Below are 15318 nucleotides of genomic sequence, written 5' to 3'. Positions count from 1 at the left end.
TTTTTTAACTTATACAGAAATTAAGTTTAGTTTTTTCTCTTCTTAAAAAAATCAAAGACAGACTCTAGCAAAAGGCCTATATATCACATGGTTTTGTGTTATAGGTAACGTAACAGCTAAGCACACTAAATCTATTGATAATTAATTAATTAATTAATTGTATATGACTTCTATGCAGAGGAATGGAAGGAATATTTCATTAAAAAAATCTGTTTTTTATCGATATCAAGTAACCCTTTGTACTTCCCTATTCTAAAAGTGTGCCCTTTAAAAGATATACACTGATATGAAATGCAAGTACATCGTATTATTGTTCATGAAATTATTGAAAGTTTTATCCACCCTGTTCTTTAGTTGAGGTATGCTAGTAGTGTGTGTACTCTAGCATATTATGGTTTGAAATTTATTAAAAACATAAAACGATGATTTGGTTAAACTGCATGTTCCTTCTGAACAAATCACACTGATAAATTTATTTCTTGTCCTGTAATGTTAAATCCTTCTCTTAGCATTAGTTCTGTTGCATACATACACGTTAAGACACTCGTACACCAATCAAAAATAGCTTCTTGAACTCTATTGTTTGCTATCCAAATACAGGTTACGAGAACTGGCGTAAAAAAAATTTATTTTCAAAATTTTAAATTTTACTCAAGATCAGTTTGTAAAATTATATTTGTATCTACTTATAGACTGTGAATCTATTTTATTTCTAGTCGATGTAAGATTTGTAACACTCTCGTATAAAGATTTGTTATAAGGCACTCAGATTTCACAAGGTTAATGTCACCTAGTAGTCTGATAATCTATGAAGTCTGGATACGGACACGGACACAGATACGACACGGACACAGACATGGAGATACGGGTCAAATTAAAAAACATAGGACACATGACATGACATGTATATACATATTATTTTTATACTTTCAACTAACACATTGTCAATTAACATAGAAATGAATCTAATTTATTTATCTAATATAAAAAAAGTGAAAAGTAGTGATCATATAATACTTTTTCCTTAATTTTATAATCGTAATAGAAATTTATGTAATAAATTTACAAATTTATGGATTTTTTAGAAAATTATTGAATTTATAATTATTAATATTGTGTTGGAGTCATGTCAAAATCATGTTAAAGACAATTTTTTTTTTTTTCAAATTGGACACTTTACTCATACGTGTTGTACGAGTGTCATACGAGTGTCCATATCTGATACGTGTCTGACACGGGACACGTCTATTCCCGACTTCATAGCTGACAATTGAGTTAACTGAGAGATGAAAGAGTGAGAAATGTTACTTATGCAAGCAACATAGCAACTTCACCTCAACAATTGCAAATTATTCTCTGATACACACTTCTGGTTTAAGGTACTATTCTGAACAAAAGAGTTGGAAAAGGTGGAGTCGAAGGTCCTAAGGCAGAGTTTCGAATATCAACATTCATCCATGCATAGCCAAATTTCTCAATAGACAAAAAATAGTGTGCATCAAAGAATCCTAGTGGTCCCTGTTGAACACACAGTAAATTATACTCACTACAAAACTATTGTTGTATGAAGTTTCTATGTTACTATCTTCACTTTTACATAACTATTCAAACTCTTTCTACTAGTAGATTTACTTAATCATCTAATAATATTTTCTTATGTATAATCACGAAAATAAAATTAAAAATTGGAATTTTGTGTAACTAAACAAATTCTTTCTACTTGATGACTAACTTAATTATCTAATTATGTGATTGCTAAATTTTGAGTGCTTTAAAAAAATTATACAAAAAAAAAAAATGGTTCAATTATATGCAATTTCAAAATCCTAGGAGTTTTTATTAGTGAGAAAACTTTTAGTACAACATGACCAGTATTCAGTTACGAACAGAGGTCATTTCCAATGAATTTGTAATAATTTATTCACAGTTAACAACATTCTAGTACTTCTTCAAATTTTAGTTAATGTGGATTTGAATTTCAATTAAAAAATTAAGTTGAACTGAACTCCATTGAAATTGAAAATTATAGTAGCAACAACATATTATGTAGTTTTTACCATTTAAATTTGAAAAGCAAATAGTTGATTAACATTTGACACGTGTTGGACACGTGTTGCTAAATTAGACACGTGGTGGTGACAAAAATATCCATGAAATAGTATAAATAAATTCAGCATCGAACGCAATTCAGACCTTTGTATTATATATTTATATATATATATATATATATATAGCATATGGTTAGATGCAAAGAGTGATGAGTAATTTTGAAGAGTAAAAATGGCATCTCATGATGAGACCAGTGCTCAAACTCAGGTAAACAACTATGTATTATATGGTATTTCATGCAACCTTAAACCTTTTCATTCTTCTTAACAATGTCTTGTTCTTATTTATACGTATAAAGAGTGATTTAACTATCATGGATCAGGAGAAGAAGAACCAAGCTGCAAAGGAAAAGGCCCAAGAGGAGAATGATGAAAGTAAAGAACGGGCCTCTGAGATGGGCCGGTGTATGAAGGAATGGGCCCAGTATGGAAAGGAGAACACTGGTACCGGTGGGTTCTTGCAGCAAACTGGGAAAAAGGTCAAAGAAATGGCGCATGGTGTTTCTGAGAGTGTGAAGAACAGCTTTGGTATGGCCCCACAGAACGATGATGAAGATGAAGAGTACTATTACTACCCAACCCAGCATCGCAGAGAATAAACTTTCTTGAATATAGTTTATGACACTGAGAATCTTTCATCGTATGAACATAGATTCTTTTGTTTTGAACATGTGATTAAAATGTTTCTTATGGCTTGAGTTTTCTTCAGCTATTGCTATTTTATTGGGTGTTTTTATATGAATTCATTTTTATGAAGCCTTCATAAATTACTGAGTTTCATGACCTTGATCAATGATAAAATCATATCATTAACAAATCATCTAGGAAAAAAATGTAGAAAGAATGGATTTGAGGGACCCAAAAAATTATCTCAAAATAAACCAATAGAACATCTTTTCACTTCAAAAATGGAAGTCTGTGACATTGTGTAGAACATTTCAAAATTGTGAGTATTAGTATGTGCCTAAGCAAATGCATACAACACTTGTGCCTTAGACAAGTTTTGAGAAGAACAAAAAGACACTATCAATCTTCTTCCATCATTTCACTTGCACCATCAAGTTCTTGTTCTGATTCTTCTTCATCGGTGATATCTTGGCCAGTTTCCATGGCCTCTTCATCAGATTCTTCTTCACTGCTATCCTTGTCCTCAAAGATAACTGGAACTATTTCATCTTCATCGTCCTCCTCATCAATAACCTGTTCCAAAGAAGACACTAATAATAAACACAGGTTGATCCCAAATTTTGCTAAGTACTTGCAAACAGATGAAAGAGGCTTACCCCTGAGTAAAGAATGTCTAAGCAACTTGAGAGTTGGATGGCAGATTTAAAAGTGGAGACTCTAGACTCAATCAGCTGCACACACAAAAAGAATCAAATAAGGAAAGAGCCATTGGTGCAAACATTATCAACATTTAAATGTTCTCCTACAAGCATGTCCTATTAAGTGCTTATTAAGTGACATATTAAGTGCTTATTGAGTGGATTCACCACACTGAACTCACTTGATACAAAGAGTTCAAAGCTTTCAATGAAGATTCCTGGGACAATATTCCGCTAGCATGCTGTAGAAGTAGATACTTCAACCACGGAAGCGCACAAGCCAAGATTGCACCTCTAAAGCAAAAGAAAAGTAACATTTATTTAGAATTAATCAGGAGTCAGTACAAAAGCTCATAGCTAAAATGTACATTACCTAGATTCAATAATGGATATGAGGGAGTATAGAAGTTTGAGGACGTTGGATGGGTTCAACTGAGCAATTGACTTTCTAATAACCTGCAAAAGGAGTTGTTGCATCAAGCATAGCTCTTAATAAACTGAGCAAGTGAAGAACATCCATTCAAGTATACATAAACTCCAATAGAAATAGAAGAGAAAGACAACCTTCTCATCTTGCGTATACAAGCAATCTAGCAAAAGGGTGCGATCATCAGCATTTAATGCTTGCTTAATCAAAACATGTACAGAGTCTGCACTTGGAGGCTTTACTGAGACAGAATCTTCTTGTTCTTTGTCACTCTTGAATTTGTTCTCTTCCAGTAAACTTAGACTAGCAAGTTTCTCTCCCATTGTTGGCTCATCCAAATCATTATCAAGGAGAACTCCTTTTGCAGCCTCATGTTGATCTACATTAAACGTGGTACAAGAAATACCAATCAATTCTTAAATACAGAATACACACTTCTAAGAATTGGTGGTTCTATGGTTCATCATGCCAAAGAGTAAATTTACATAAATCCATCAGTGAATGGTTTTAGTAAGACTATTAGACCTGAACACGAATTTAAGGAAATTCAAACATCTTACATGTCAGCGGGAAATTTGTTATAAAAAGATACCCTTTTTAGTTCAGAATCATGTCATGCAAATCATAAGTACAACAAAAGAAAGGTACTTCACAAAATTCAGGAAAAAAAAAAACCGTGTATAAAAATAAGCTCTCAATTTCAAAGGGTGCACGGCCTAGAAAATAAGATCCAATAACATGTTACTCATGCTGAGTAACAACTTGAAATATTACGGTTCTTACCTAAATCCACCACGTCAGTCGTAACATCAGGATCAGATGGTGCTTGCCTTTTTTTAGTTTTCTTGCTTTCCGTTGGTATTGCTGCTTCCAGTTCCAAGTTAGGGCAACATATATAGGAGTTTCAAAAGTTAGAAGAACATATAGGCACAGACAAAGTTGGTATTTAAGATTTAGTAATTCTAGCAACACAGAATTAGAATCACCTAGAATTTAAAGAAAATGAAGCAACAAGGACAGTGTAAGAAAAATTAAAAACATAATGGGTTTATCATACCTTTGCTGGAAGGACTATCATGCTGATGAACAGAATCAGTCTCATCTTCTACATTTAATACTATAGTCTCCCCTGAATTGTTAATATTTACGACACTAAACTGAGGATGATCTACAGAGCAATAAGTCACAAGAGCTTTAACTTGTTTGTCTTCCTCTATAGGTTGTAATCTGGATGCAATAATTGAGGTTTGCCTTTTCTTTGAACTTCCCCCATTTTCCTTGTCTGTTTCAACTATTTTGGTCTTTGTGGTTAGTTTAGTTGGTTGTATCTGATCTTCGGAGAAAGCATTCAAATTCCAAATATAAGCAGAACCTCTACCACTAACTGCCAAAAGAACGGTAACTTCTTCTTTATTGTAACCACAACGGCAGTCCAAAGCTACCGGAGGATGCCTTATGGGAAGTGTAGGACCTCTACTTACATTTCCTGAACTTAAATCACATTTCCAAACATGAAGATGTTTACCCTCAAAATCTGATGCAACTAAATTTTTGGCATCATTGGATATAGAAATGTGCTGTACATTTTCCTGTTGAAGAATAAAAGTAAAGCATGAGGATGCTTGTACTTGTAAAAACAAATATTCATATCCAGAATAAGTAATGAAGATTACCAAATCATTGGGGAACTTCAGAACCTCTTTCCCAATTTCCCAGCTTATAACCCGTATTTTAGAGCTCACAATAGCTAAATATTTTTCATCTGGAAAATAAGTAAAATTACAAGTGTCAAATGTCATGCAAGAAGAATAATGATTATAATGGACCAAGCTCCCAATGGAATAAAAGAACTCACCATGTGAGAAAGCCAGAGAAGTGATAGACTTTTTTGAGACTTTAAATTCCTTTAAAAGCTGTCCTGTTTCTGAATTAACCTCATATGCCATCCCATTTCGTCCAACAATGCGAAGAACACGACCTTTATTTGCAAATGAAAGTCCACAGATCTCCCTGTACGATGATGAGAACAATTATTACAACAGATTAATATAAACTACCATCTTAGTCTCACTTGAAAGCATAAAAATAATATATGGATGTTCACATGACAGGATAATGTCAAGGCATTATACAGTTTTCAATTTGAGAAAGAAGTACATAATCTGTATATTAAATGTAGATTCCTATACACCATAGACCAACATAAAAAAACACAAATATTTATTTATACTTAAGCGAATGAACAACAAAAACATTAGCTTTATCCCACTAGATGGTGTTACGCTGCTTCATGAGACTCGGTATAAAGCCAAATTCTCAAAGGTATTATCCATCATAATAATTTCCTTAAATGTCATCTTTGGTCTCTCAACCCTTTTACAAATGGTGCAAAACCATGTGATCTAGTGCTTCCAATGTCCTTTGCACATGTCCAAACTACTATAACTAGGTGGTCATATCGATATTTCTCCACATGGGAACATATTCATTTATGCTTCTACTCCTTTCTTTTCTTTAAATCCCAACATTCATCAACATAAAGCAGAATGACTAAACAATAAATAAACCAATGATATGTGAGTCCAAGTCTCGTATACAGGGACCAAACATTTAAGATTTGGTCCCTATTCTTTGTAAATTAATTTTCATAAGGGGACAGGAAAGAAAAAAAGAGAGGAAAATTTATAATTAACATGGCAAAAAGAAAAATGAAATGACAGTAATACCCGGGATAGCTGGTAATCAACTTTCTCTCACCAGTGGAAACATCAACAGCAAGAACTCTTCCATCGATTGTGCCAAGGGCTAATAAGAAGGTTCCCTGTTCTTTTCTAAACTATTACAAAATAGCGCAATCCACATCAGGGTAAAATGTATGATTCTAGTGAAAAAAGCACTAGTGATTAAAAGACTTTTCCAAAAGCTCATACTACCTTTTTTCCTATGTAACTTGATGCAATACAAGAATAACGAAGATCATTATCTCCATCTGATGGCTTCCACTCTGCTAACAAATGTCCAGTGCTTGTGTTCCAAATCTGAAAATTATAGCATGGTTTTCTGTTACAAACAAAACATCCAGTGCAAGTTGACAATTTAACACCATTCTACCACACCAAAAATCGAAAATGTCATCCACAGATACCATCGGGACCATTTAGAAAAAACAATTTTAGCAAATGCAAAAGGAAACACTCATAGGAAATATACTTCCAGAGTAAGTTAATAATAATAATATAAGGATCATAAATTCGAAGTAAAGGCAATCTGATATGGTAACACAAATTGCAATTCAAAACCATCCACAGTTAGTGCCCAAGAGGGAACCTTAGAAATTTATCTGGGAATAGTTTAGCAAAATTACTAACAAATATCATATTTAAAGAGGGGGGAAAAGATGAATTTACTTTGGCCGTCCCTTTGGCAGACAAAATAGCAGCATAGTCCCCCTTAGGAGTGAAAGCAGTGAGAACATGTTTCTTTGCTTCTCCCTTCCCCATTTCACTGAGCTTCTTACAAGGAGACAACTATGTAGAGGCACGTAAACAGTGAATGAGCAACAGCACCTATATCATAAAGCCAGTCAGCACTACATAAAGATAACAACTTTGCAGTCATAGAAAATCATTAGACTAACTGGGCCGCTCAATCGTCGCATAACAAACACAAATAACCGAAATTCCAACACCAGAGCAAAGTGGTGAAGCTAATCCAATAAATCACAGAACTTTACAAGTTCCACATATTGAAGCAGCATTTTGAAAAAAAAAAGGAAAAAACTTATGTTTGCACACAACATATTAGTAATCAACGGGGTTTAACTCTGAGGAGAACAGCACGAAAATGAGGCAGAAAAATTTGACGGAAAATTAATAATTACAAAAGAGAAAGTGAAGGAAAGGACGAAACATAAAACCTAAGCAAACTGAACGAAAATATGTAAGGGGGAAATCGATCAAAGGAGAATACTTCTGATAGAAGGCGTTTTCAGGCAAGAGGCTGCGGAATGAATACCCGAGGAAGAAAGAAAAAGGGTTTTAGGTTCTGGGTTTTGGAACAAGTAATATATGCAGGGGCATTTTTGACCTTTCAAAGCACTAGTTTATAACTTTCTATTTTTATTTTTTAATTCTTAAATTTTTTAACTACACGGCATTCAAAAGGCAATTGCAGTGTTCGGGAGCATTCAGGTTTTTGTTCGTGGGTTCATTCAAATGGCGACATCCTTGTCAAACATGTTCTTCAAGGGACTCGCAAATCGTTCTTTCGGCAGGCCCGTAAGATCTTCAGCCCTTATCTCGTATGCACGATTAATCGTTACGTAGTCTATTTTTCGCATCTATTTTGTGCGAATTATAGAAAAGTTGCATTCTTTACGCAGCCTTATGTAATGGGCATCGCTTGTTTTCTAGATCTTTGGTTGTTTATTTGTTTATTTATTATTTTGAATCAATTTTGGTCATTTTTCCTTCTCCATTTAACCTGGTTAATAATCTTGCTTAGGTTGCCTTTATGATTATGTAAGCCTGCTTCATTATCGGCTTTTGAGTTGCCCAAAATTTTGGAGATGGTGCTGTATATATAAAATTGCATTATGTATGAAAAAAAAATAAAAATCAGTGCCAACAGTTGTTGGTTAGTCATTGAAATTGTCAAACTCCATGTTGTAATTTTGTTTCTGTAACTTGCCTCCTTTAACGTGGTGACAGTTAAATGGGTTGCTTTATTGCACAAGATACTCAACTTCTGTATCAAATGATTCTGACACGCATGATGACTTCAAGCCAGCTAATAAGCTTGAGGATTCTGGCATTTCTTTGGCAAATGTTATTGAGCAGGTACTGGATATATCAATCAATCTTTTTCCCAATTTTTTTCCAACGATGTTGAGTGATCTGTAGCTTGAAATTTTGGTCACCGATTAATATGTGCAGGATGTCAAGGATAACCCTGTTATGCTTTACATGAAAGGTGTGCCTGATATGCCACAGTGCGGTTTTAGTTCACTTGCTGTTAGAGTTTTGAAACATTATGGTAAGTACTACTAAAACTATATGTTGTGCACTATAACAGCTGTATGCTCTGTAGTTGTCTCTTTATGGAGGAAGTACTCTGTTTCCCCATGTTAAAAAATAGTGTTTTTCAGTATGATAACCAGTTTTATAATGTTTAATTAGTTGTATTATATGACACTACAAATACAAAAAGTTATATATTAAAAAGGAGCGTGATACAGCACAGACAAGGGCTTGTTTTTCTTGGGAGATTCTTGGTGTGGATGGACAGTTTCTATGTTAATGTTTGAAAAGCCTTAAAATTATGCGACTTTAGCATCAAGAAATTCAACCTATAAACGAAGTCTATTCTCAACTTGGATGACGTTGCGTTTCTAATAAAGCAAGATGGCAGATGACTTTACAGGGGCCAGTCTGTTGCTGTATTCCTGTGCTCCATAGTTTACTCTCTAATTTAGTTTAATGCTATCATTTAGAATTCAATACCATAATTCAGATGGAAACTCTTTTACACACTGTAGGAAAAAAGAAAAAAAAAAAAGCAATGGAAGAATTAAGCAATTTAAGATCATATTTGGGCTCTATCTGTATATCTGCTTCTCTGGAATTTAATTAAAATGATATATATGCTTATACTATATTTTCTGCTTGCTGATACTTTTGTTCTTTTCTTTCTCCCCGGTGAAGTTTTAAAAGTAGTTTGTTACGAGGTGAATTCACATGACTTGATAACTGTTCTGTAAATTACTAATATCATTATTTTGCTCCTGCAGATGTTCCTATAAGCGCAAGAAACATTTTGGAGGATGTTGAGCTAAAAAATGCTGTAAAAGCCTTTAGGTAACTTCATGCTTGTTGATCTTATATGACTATTATTACTCTCTGCTTCCTAACATATTGCATATATGACTGGGAACAACATCAGTCTTCTAGAATTGTATTACTAACAAAGAATCAAACCTAAGAAACAGTGCATATGTAAAAAACTGTGCAGAGATTAATCTATGTGGTAACCAAATTTTTAACTACCTAAGCTAACATGATGAGAAATCTGTAAAACTGAATTCAGAAAGTAAATTCAAGAATGTAAATGTGCAAGGAACAGTAAACCAAGGTTTTCATGCTAGTCTTTTCTTTATATTGATTCTTTCTCCCTAACCTATTCTCAAATTTTGTTGCATTACTTGTTGGGCTAAATTTATTGTTTGTTTCCTTTCTTTGTCCTCTCTTTATTTTTTGTAATATAGTAGAGATTGTGCTATTTTTGAGCATTAATATTTGATCATTCGATCATTAATATAAAGGGTGATATTATTCCTTAGGAAACCAAAGAATATTGTATCATTGTAACTAGTAAAAAACCTTCTGAATATGAAGGTGAATTGAAGGGTTTTACAATTACTGTTTATGATAAATAAAAAGTTTAAAGTAGAATGAAATAAGAACGCACCCTTTAATGCCAATGAAATTTAATGTATGAGTTCCTTGCCAATGAAATAAATCAAGGTGAGTTTGAGAATCAAAATTTGGTCTCCTTTTCTTTGTGAATCTGGAGCAATTTAATAGTGTTACCTTGTGAGTTTTACCGGTTGTCATTTGTGTTTCCTTCCATTGAATCCTGTAGTCTCTGACCATCAAATGTCTGCATCTAGTGTGATGTAATTGTAGAAATGTATTTGTAGATTTATTTCATTTTTGGGTTTCCATTTAGTGTGATAAACACGAGCTAACATTTGACTGGTCCTTGAGCATGGTACCACCACATGTAAGGTGGTTACAAGTTTAATAACCAGTTTCCTTTTAAAGTTTAATAATTAATGAATAAGGAAAAATTTTGTATTACATCGTCTTCTTGTTCTTTCCATGCAGTCACTGGCCAACGTTTCCTCAAATTTTCATCAAGGGAGAGTTTATTGGTGGATCGGATATTATTCTCAACATGCACCAGGTTTGTTCCCGTTTAAATGCCTTTCTTTTTTCTACGTGTGGCTAGTATTATTTTTGTAACAGACTGTTCAATAATATTTTATTTCCTTGTAGACTGGTGAATTGAAGGAAAAGCTTAAAGATGTTACTTCCGAGAAGTAAACACACGCCTAAGGTAGTGAAGTTTTAAGAGATGTAGTAGTTTACAACATCTTCATGCCAACTGATGTGAACTTTTTAAACTTTTTTTTTTCTAGATTATATTCAAATAAGAAGTTTCGACATTGTTGTTTGTAACCATTTTCTTTTTCTTTTTCCTCTTGGTTTCATTGCTTTAATTTAAGATATATGAAGTAAATAAGAGTCAGGACTGAATCTGTTTTATAGCGTATGGATTTGGAGGCTGTTACAAAATAAAAATCAAGTGTCTGAATTAACTTTCGCCATTCTCAAACACCTATTGATACATGACTTGTGGATTGATCTCAACGTGCAATGGAAGATGTTGGTTACTTGAAAACAAACTCATATACTAAGTAGTTTACAGGATTTTATAGCTCCAACAGTCCATGCAAGCATTTTACACTAACCCAACCCCACCAAAAGGAAGAAAAAAACACTCTGAAATTGATAAATAACACTACTAAGTACCCTATATTACAACAATTGAAACAAAATCTTTCCAACAGTACAACTGACCCTGTCTCTAGGTACTGTGATAATGTGAAGGGAGATTACTGCTTGGTAAACACATTCAGGTCTTTATTTCTCAGCAACATAACTAAAGGAACGCAGAAGACTATTCCTCCTATACCAATACCATATTATATATACTGGAAAACCATTTTGTGATGTAGCCACTCGTTATGTTATGTTATTCATGAGGATCCCCCAAGCCCCAGCCTTGAGTTAAGCCAATTGGAGACCTCATCCATCTCCCTTGGAACAGTATAATGACCAAGCCTGCACCCAAAAAGTTTAATCATTACTTTAATTGATGTGTGATTCATTCGAAATTGGGTTATTTCTGCTCAAGAAAGAAGTCTTACCCATCATAGGATTTGAATGTAATGTATCGAAACCCTGCTGAACTTAAGGATTGTGCTGATTTCTCTCCGTATTTGTAGAGGACTACATCATCACCTACAAGGTGAATTTGGAATAGTTAAAGTGGTCATCATTTGAATAGTTAATCATGCAGAAGCTCTACTTGGCATAGATTACAAAACAATTTTGCGTGCATCAGGAAAAAAAATTCACAGCAACTATTTATCAATACAAGCTTTTAGTCCAATGAAACAAGATAGTGGTAAGCTTTTAGTCCATACACAAAACATGGTTCAATATTTAAACATAACTCACTTCACTTAAAAATCAGTTTTTCAAAACCAAATTCAATGCTGCAAACTGTCACATAAGCACATGCTAAGATGTATGGATACATACTGATTCCATGGCCCAGCAAAAGAGGTAATGAAGCAGCTCTCCTTCTAGCTTCATGTGACACTTCAATTTTGTTCCTTAAGCTCCTACATAAACAGAAGTTTCCAACCATTAGCGTGTGGCTACATTGACCAACAACATATATACACATGATTTAATGTCAGTGAAATCATACATTGATCCAGGAAGCCAGCCACTCAGTCCAACAACTGCTCTTAAGTTCACTGGATACGGGATGCCATTTCCATACCTTCCCATGGCAAAACAAGTTGCAGAGTATTGAGCTACTGCAGCACCCATACTGAAGCCTCCAATTCCAACTTTCACTGAGAAAAAAAAAATCCATGTCTTGTTAGAATGAATTAATCTGCCAAATATCAATTACAAATCCCAAATTGGATATGCTTAAAGGAGCAAATGTAATAAACAGCCTACGGATTAGAGATTGACGAATTTCTTTATCATTTTTCCTTTCACATGAATGATGTCACAGATGAGGAAAATCTATTCTCATATATTGAAAAATACTTGGGAAATGCTTAATGTCTTGTTTGCATAAACTTATTAGTTGGCATCTTACACAAAAAGGCCCAAAAACTTCAGTTTCTGCCTTTTAGTTAAAAATAAGTTGCATATCTCAGTGTTTGGAAACATTATATGAGAAAGCTTTCATAGAAGTTATAAACTGATATAATTTATATAGGAGAAACTCAATTCATTTTCCTTCTTTTATTTCATGACAGAAACTTATTCAAACAGAGTCTAATTGTTATTCAGCTTATAAATTACCATCAGCTGGCTCTGTTAATAACAAGTTGGCAATGTGTGCTGCTGAGGAATCTAAACCCTCCCAGTCATCTGGACCATCTTCTGAAAGTTCTCCCATGTCAAACCCTGATCAATGTTAGATAAGTAATGTTTAACTAGAGGAGTTGGCTTACTGTAACACGGTGCTTATTAAATAATCAGAATGAGTAAAGTTAAAATAGGGGTTTATTTAATATTACATGCAGTGCAGGAAAAACCACCAAGTATTGTTACAGGGCGGGTAGGAGCAGTTGGGCAAATCCATTTTATCTGCACCATATCAGATCATAACCAACATCATATATTTTGTACAAGAGAATAGATTCATCAGAATATTATAGGGATAAAGTGAGAATACGTGCGTACAAAAGCAAACTAGGAAAGTTCATTTCTTACATTTGGAAGTGGAAGAGATTCCAGCAGCTGATATGAGCTGCAAAAAATCCAAGCTCAAGATTTTTATTATGCTTGTCTCATTAAATAGAATCAGAGAAGAATGCAAACGTCAATTAGGAATACACAGATTTGTAAGATAAAAATCTGAATGGTATTTTCAGTCACAACACAGTAAATACAGTTGAAAGAAAAATTCTGTAATATGTTAGTTTTTCTGTCATATAAATATTCTATGTCTAAATAAAGTCTTGTCAAGTTACTCATATTAATAGAGAAAACAAATGATCCTGTGGTCCCCTAATTGAGAATCTAGTATATACTCTTCCAAATCAAACTTTAAATATAACTTTTTCCAACAGAATTTATTCTATTTAGAATCTCAACTGAAAGAAACACAACACTGAAGGATACAACACCTAAAAACACAAGTTTGGATCCCTTAGTTATATATGAAGAGTGTTATCAAATGTACTGTCCACACTTAGCTCATAACTCTGAAGGAAAAGATCATAATGGTAAAACAGAAAGTGGATTTAGGTGAAGAAAAAATAACAATGAGGAGATAATATAGAGGAGGAAGAGTGGACAAGCTTTGGAAAAATCAACACTAGTAAAAGTACACCACATGCCTTGTAGGTGAATGAGGCATATAACAATAGCAGAAGTTAAAGATATGACATCCATACCTCAAACCATTGTCACCAAGACCATGCAGCCAAACTATAGTGGCTTGGTGTTTTCCTTTTGGCCTCACCACATGTGTCTTCCCAAACTCCAAACCTCTCCTACCAGTTCTACTACCTGCAAATGGCATATAAAGTTTTGAATATTGTTGATAGATTTCAAATATGGCACAAAAGTAAAGATGATCTTCAAATGGATCAAGCAAACTATCACTGATTACAGTTAAACAACACAAGAAGCTAGAACAAAAACAAAAACAAAAACAGATGCATGACTAGTAAAAATGACTTCCCAAATACAAGCATTTTTAGAAAGAAAGAGCTAAGGGAGCAACATGCAAGGTGTGAGGAAGGATAAGGAAAATCAAGAGGAGCAAAAGAACTAACCAGAGCCCATATGACAATGTGCATAGCTCATCTTGCTGTGACAAACAGTTCTCAGCACTCCCACCTGTTGAAGTGTGTGAAGGGACTATGATGAGGTTATGCAATGAAGAATGCAGAATGGTGATGCCTCTTTATACCCAGAAGGGTGAGGTGGAGTTGGAATAAAATGTGTATGTGTGTGTGCCTCCTTGTGTACGTGTAGTGTTCACACCACACCACACCAGCAATAGAGTGTGCCTAGAACCGCCTAAGAAAGCATCAATGAAAAGGAGAGGCATAGACAGACAAAAGCAGAAAACCTTTTATGGGCAAAGAGAATCCAAGCAGTGTAAAGCACATTCATCCATTTCTAAGGCACACAGCAAGGACAGAGGACTCGCACATAGAGAGAATCTATGCTTGTGGGCTGTGGCCAGAAAATAAAGATAACAGCAACAGCAGCTGAAGAATATTACTGAAAACAAGAAAGAATAACCGTGCTTGTAAAGATCATATTTGTTTATCAATTCCTGCTTGATTGATTGATGGGTACCCATTAACCTCAAACTAAAGTCTTTTTCTTTTCCTTCACTTTTTGTGTCCTCAAATTATCACAGACTAAAAGAAATTCCAGAAATAAAAATCACTGAGAATTGCTATTGGAAAGGGAACCGCAGCTTCTAGGTATTTTCCCCTACTTTCTAGCTCTTAACTCATAACATTTAAGCTCAGTAGTAACCTGGATCTCAAATTAGAAGTGACAAGAAAAAGCATGTAACCCTTTTGCTACATTTGCCTCTCTCTTACTTTCTTGCTTCCCAC

The 15318-nt window shown here is 34.2% G+C and overlaps 4 protein-coding genes across 7 annotated transcripts; 2 read left to right on the top strand and 2 right to left on the bottom strand.

The window, feature by feature from the left end:
• Window positions 1–2195: 2195 nt before the first annotated feature.
• LOC114166427 (late embryogenesis abundant protein 1-like) lies at window positions 2196–2850 on the top strand. 2 transcript variants are annotated; one of them, XM_028051163.1, is made up of 2 exons: window positions 2196–2316; window positions 2432–2850. In XM_028051163.1, exons 1-2 carry the CDS (start codon window positions 2281–2283, stop codon window positions 2705–2707), a joined length of 312 nt encoding a protein of 103 aa, XP_027906964.1. In that variant the 5' UTR covers window positions 2196–2280; the 3' UTR covers window positions 2708–2850. The 2 variants fall into 2 exon arrangements, with proteins under 2 accessions (XP_027906964.1, XP_027906962.1); XM_028051161.1 differs by having other exon boundaries at window positions 2408–2850.
• A 106-nt stretch (window positions 2851–2956) lies between these two features.
• On the bottom strand, window positions 2957–7916 carry LOC114166423 (WD repeat-containing protein 43). 2 transcript variants are annotated; one of them, XM_028051156.1, is made up of 13 exons: window positions 7830–7916; window positions 7268–7426; window positions 6794–6898; window positions 6587–6696; window positions 5716–5870; window positions 5534–5622; window positions 4918–5449; window positions 4644–4724; window positions 3998–4239; window positions 3807–3889; window positions 3616–3727; window positions 3392–3466; window positions 2957–3308 (listed from the first exon to the last, which is right to left on the bottom strand). In XM_028051156.1, the coding sequence occupies exons 2-13, from the start codon at window positions 7358–7360 to the stop codon at window positions 3135–3137; spliced, it is 1851 nt and encodes a 616-aa protein (XP_027906957.1). In that variant the 5' UTR covers window positions 7361–7426; window positions 7830–7916; the 3' UTR covers window positions 2957–3134. The 2 variants fall into 2 exon arrangements, with proteins under 2 accessions (XP_027906957.1, XP_027906958.1); XM_028051157.1 differs by having other exon boundaries at window positions 7777–7885.
• Window positions 7917–7991: 75 nt separating this feature from the next.
• LOC114166426 (monothiol glutaredoxin-S15, mitochondrial) lies at window positions 7992–11238 on the top strand. The gene is made up of 6 exons (XM_028051160.1): window positions 7992–8137; window positions 8570–8698; window positions 8795–8894; window positions 9649–9715; window positions 10745–10823; window positions 10916–11238. The coding sequence occupies exons 1-6, from the start codon at window positions 8075–8077 to the stop codon at window positions 10961–10963; spliced, it is 486 nt and encodes a 161-aa protein (XP_027906961.1). The 5' UTR covers window positions 7992–8074; the 3' UTR covers window positions 10964–11238.
• A 68-nt stretch (window positions 11239–11306) lies between these two features.
• On the bottom strand, window positions 11307–15286 carry LOC114166424 (acyl-protein thioesterase 2-like). 2 transcript variants are annotated; one of them, XM_028051159.1, is made up of 10 exons: window positions 14817–15286; window positions 14518–14581; window positions 14134–14248; window positions 13448–13484; window positions 13252–13321; window positions 13034–13138; window positions 12420–12570; window positions 12248–12330; window positions 11851–11944; window positions 11307–11764 (listed from the first exon to the last, which is right to left on the bottom strand). In XM_028051159.1, exons 2-10 carry the CDS (start codon window positions 14546–14548, stop codon window positions 11680–11682), a joined length of 771 nt encoding a protein of 256 aa, XP_027906960.1. In that variant the 5' UTR covers window positions 14549–14581; window positions 14817–15286; the 3' UTR covers window positions 11307–11679. The 2 variants fall into 2 exon arrangements, with proteins under 2 accessions (XP_027906960.1, XP_027906959.1); XM_028051158.1 differs by lacking the exon at window positions 14817–15286 and having other exon boundaries at window positions 14518–14806.
• Window positions 15287–15318: the final 32 nt, after the last annotated feature.

Source organism: Vigna unguiculata, chromosome 10 (genome assembly GCF_004118075.2).
Source record: "Vigna unguiculata cultivar IT97K-499-35 chromosome 10, ASM411807v1, whole genome shotgun sequence".
NCBI classification, from domain to species: Eukaryota; Viridiplantae; Streptophyta; class Magnoliopsida; order Fabales; family Fabaceae; genus Vigna; species Vigna unguiculata.
This window is presented reverse-complemented; position numbering and strand designations above follow the sequence as displayed.

Bases quoted from the DNA above. Each gene is read 5' to 3' on its own strand.
- LOC114166424 (XM_028051159.1), bottom strand. From the start codon at position 14,548: ATGAGCTATGCACATTGTCATATGGGCTCTG. The intron at 13,485-14,133 runs GTATGGATGTCA...GATTTTTTGCAG, and splicing joins CTTGGTGACAATGGTTTGAG to CTCATATCAGCTGCTGGAAT. The intron at 12,331-12,419 runs GTATGATTTCAC...CTGTTTATGTAG, and splicing joins GGCTGGCTTCCTGGATCAAT to GAGCTTAAGGAACAAAATTG.
- LOC114166426 (XM_028051160.1), top strand. From the start codon at position 8,075: ATGGCGACATCCTTGTCAAACATGTTCTTCAAGGGACTCGCAAATCGT. The intron at 8,138-8,569 runs GTAAGATCTTCA...ACGTGGTGACAG, and splicing joins ATCGTTCTTTCGGCAGGCCC to TTAAATGGGTTGCTTTATTG. The intron at 10,824-10,915 runs GTTTGTTCCCGT...ATTTCCTTGTAG, and splicing joins TTATTCTCAACATGCACCAG to ACTGGTGAATTGAAGGAAAA.
- LOC114166427 (XM_028051161.1), top strand. From the start codon at position 2,281: ATGGCATCTCATGATGAGACCAGTGCTCAAACTCAG. The intron at 2,317-2,407 runs GTAAACAACTAT...ATACGTATAAAG, and splicing joins AGACCAGTGCTCAAACTCAG to AGTGATTTAACTATCATGGA.
- LOC114166423 (XM_028051156.1), bottom strand. From the start codon at position 7,360: ATGGGGAAGGGAGAAGCAAAGAAACATGTTCTCACTGCTTTCACTCCT. The intron at 4,725-4,917 runs GTATGATAAACC...AACTGGAAGCAG, and splicing joins TGATAGTCCTTCCAGCAAAG to CAATACCAACGGAAAGCAAG. The intron at 4,240-4,643 runs GTAAGAACCGTA...CGTTTAATGTAG, and splicing joins GACTGACGTGGTGGATTTAG to ATCAACATGAGGCTGCAAAA.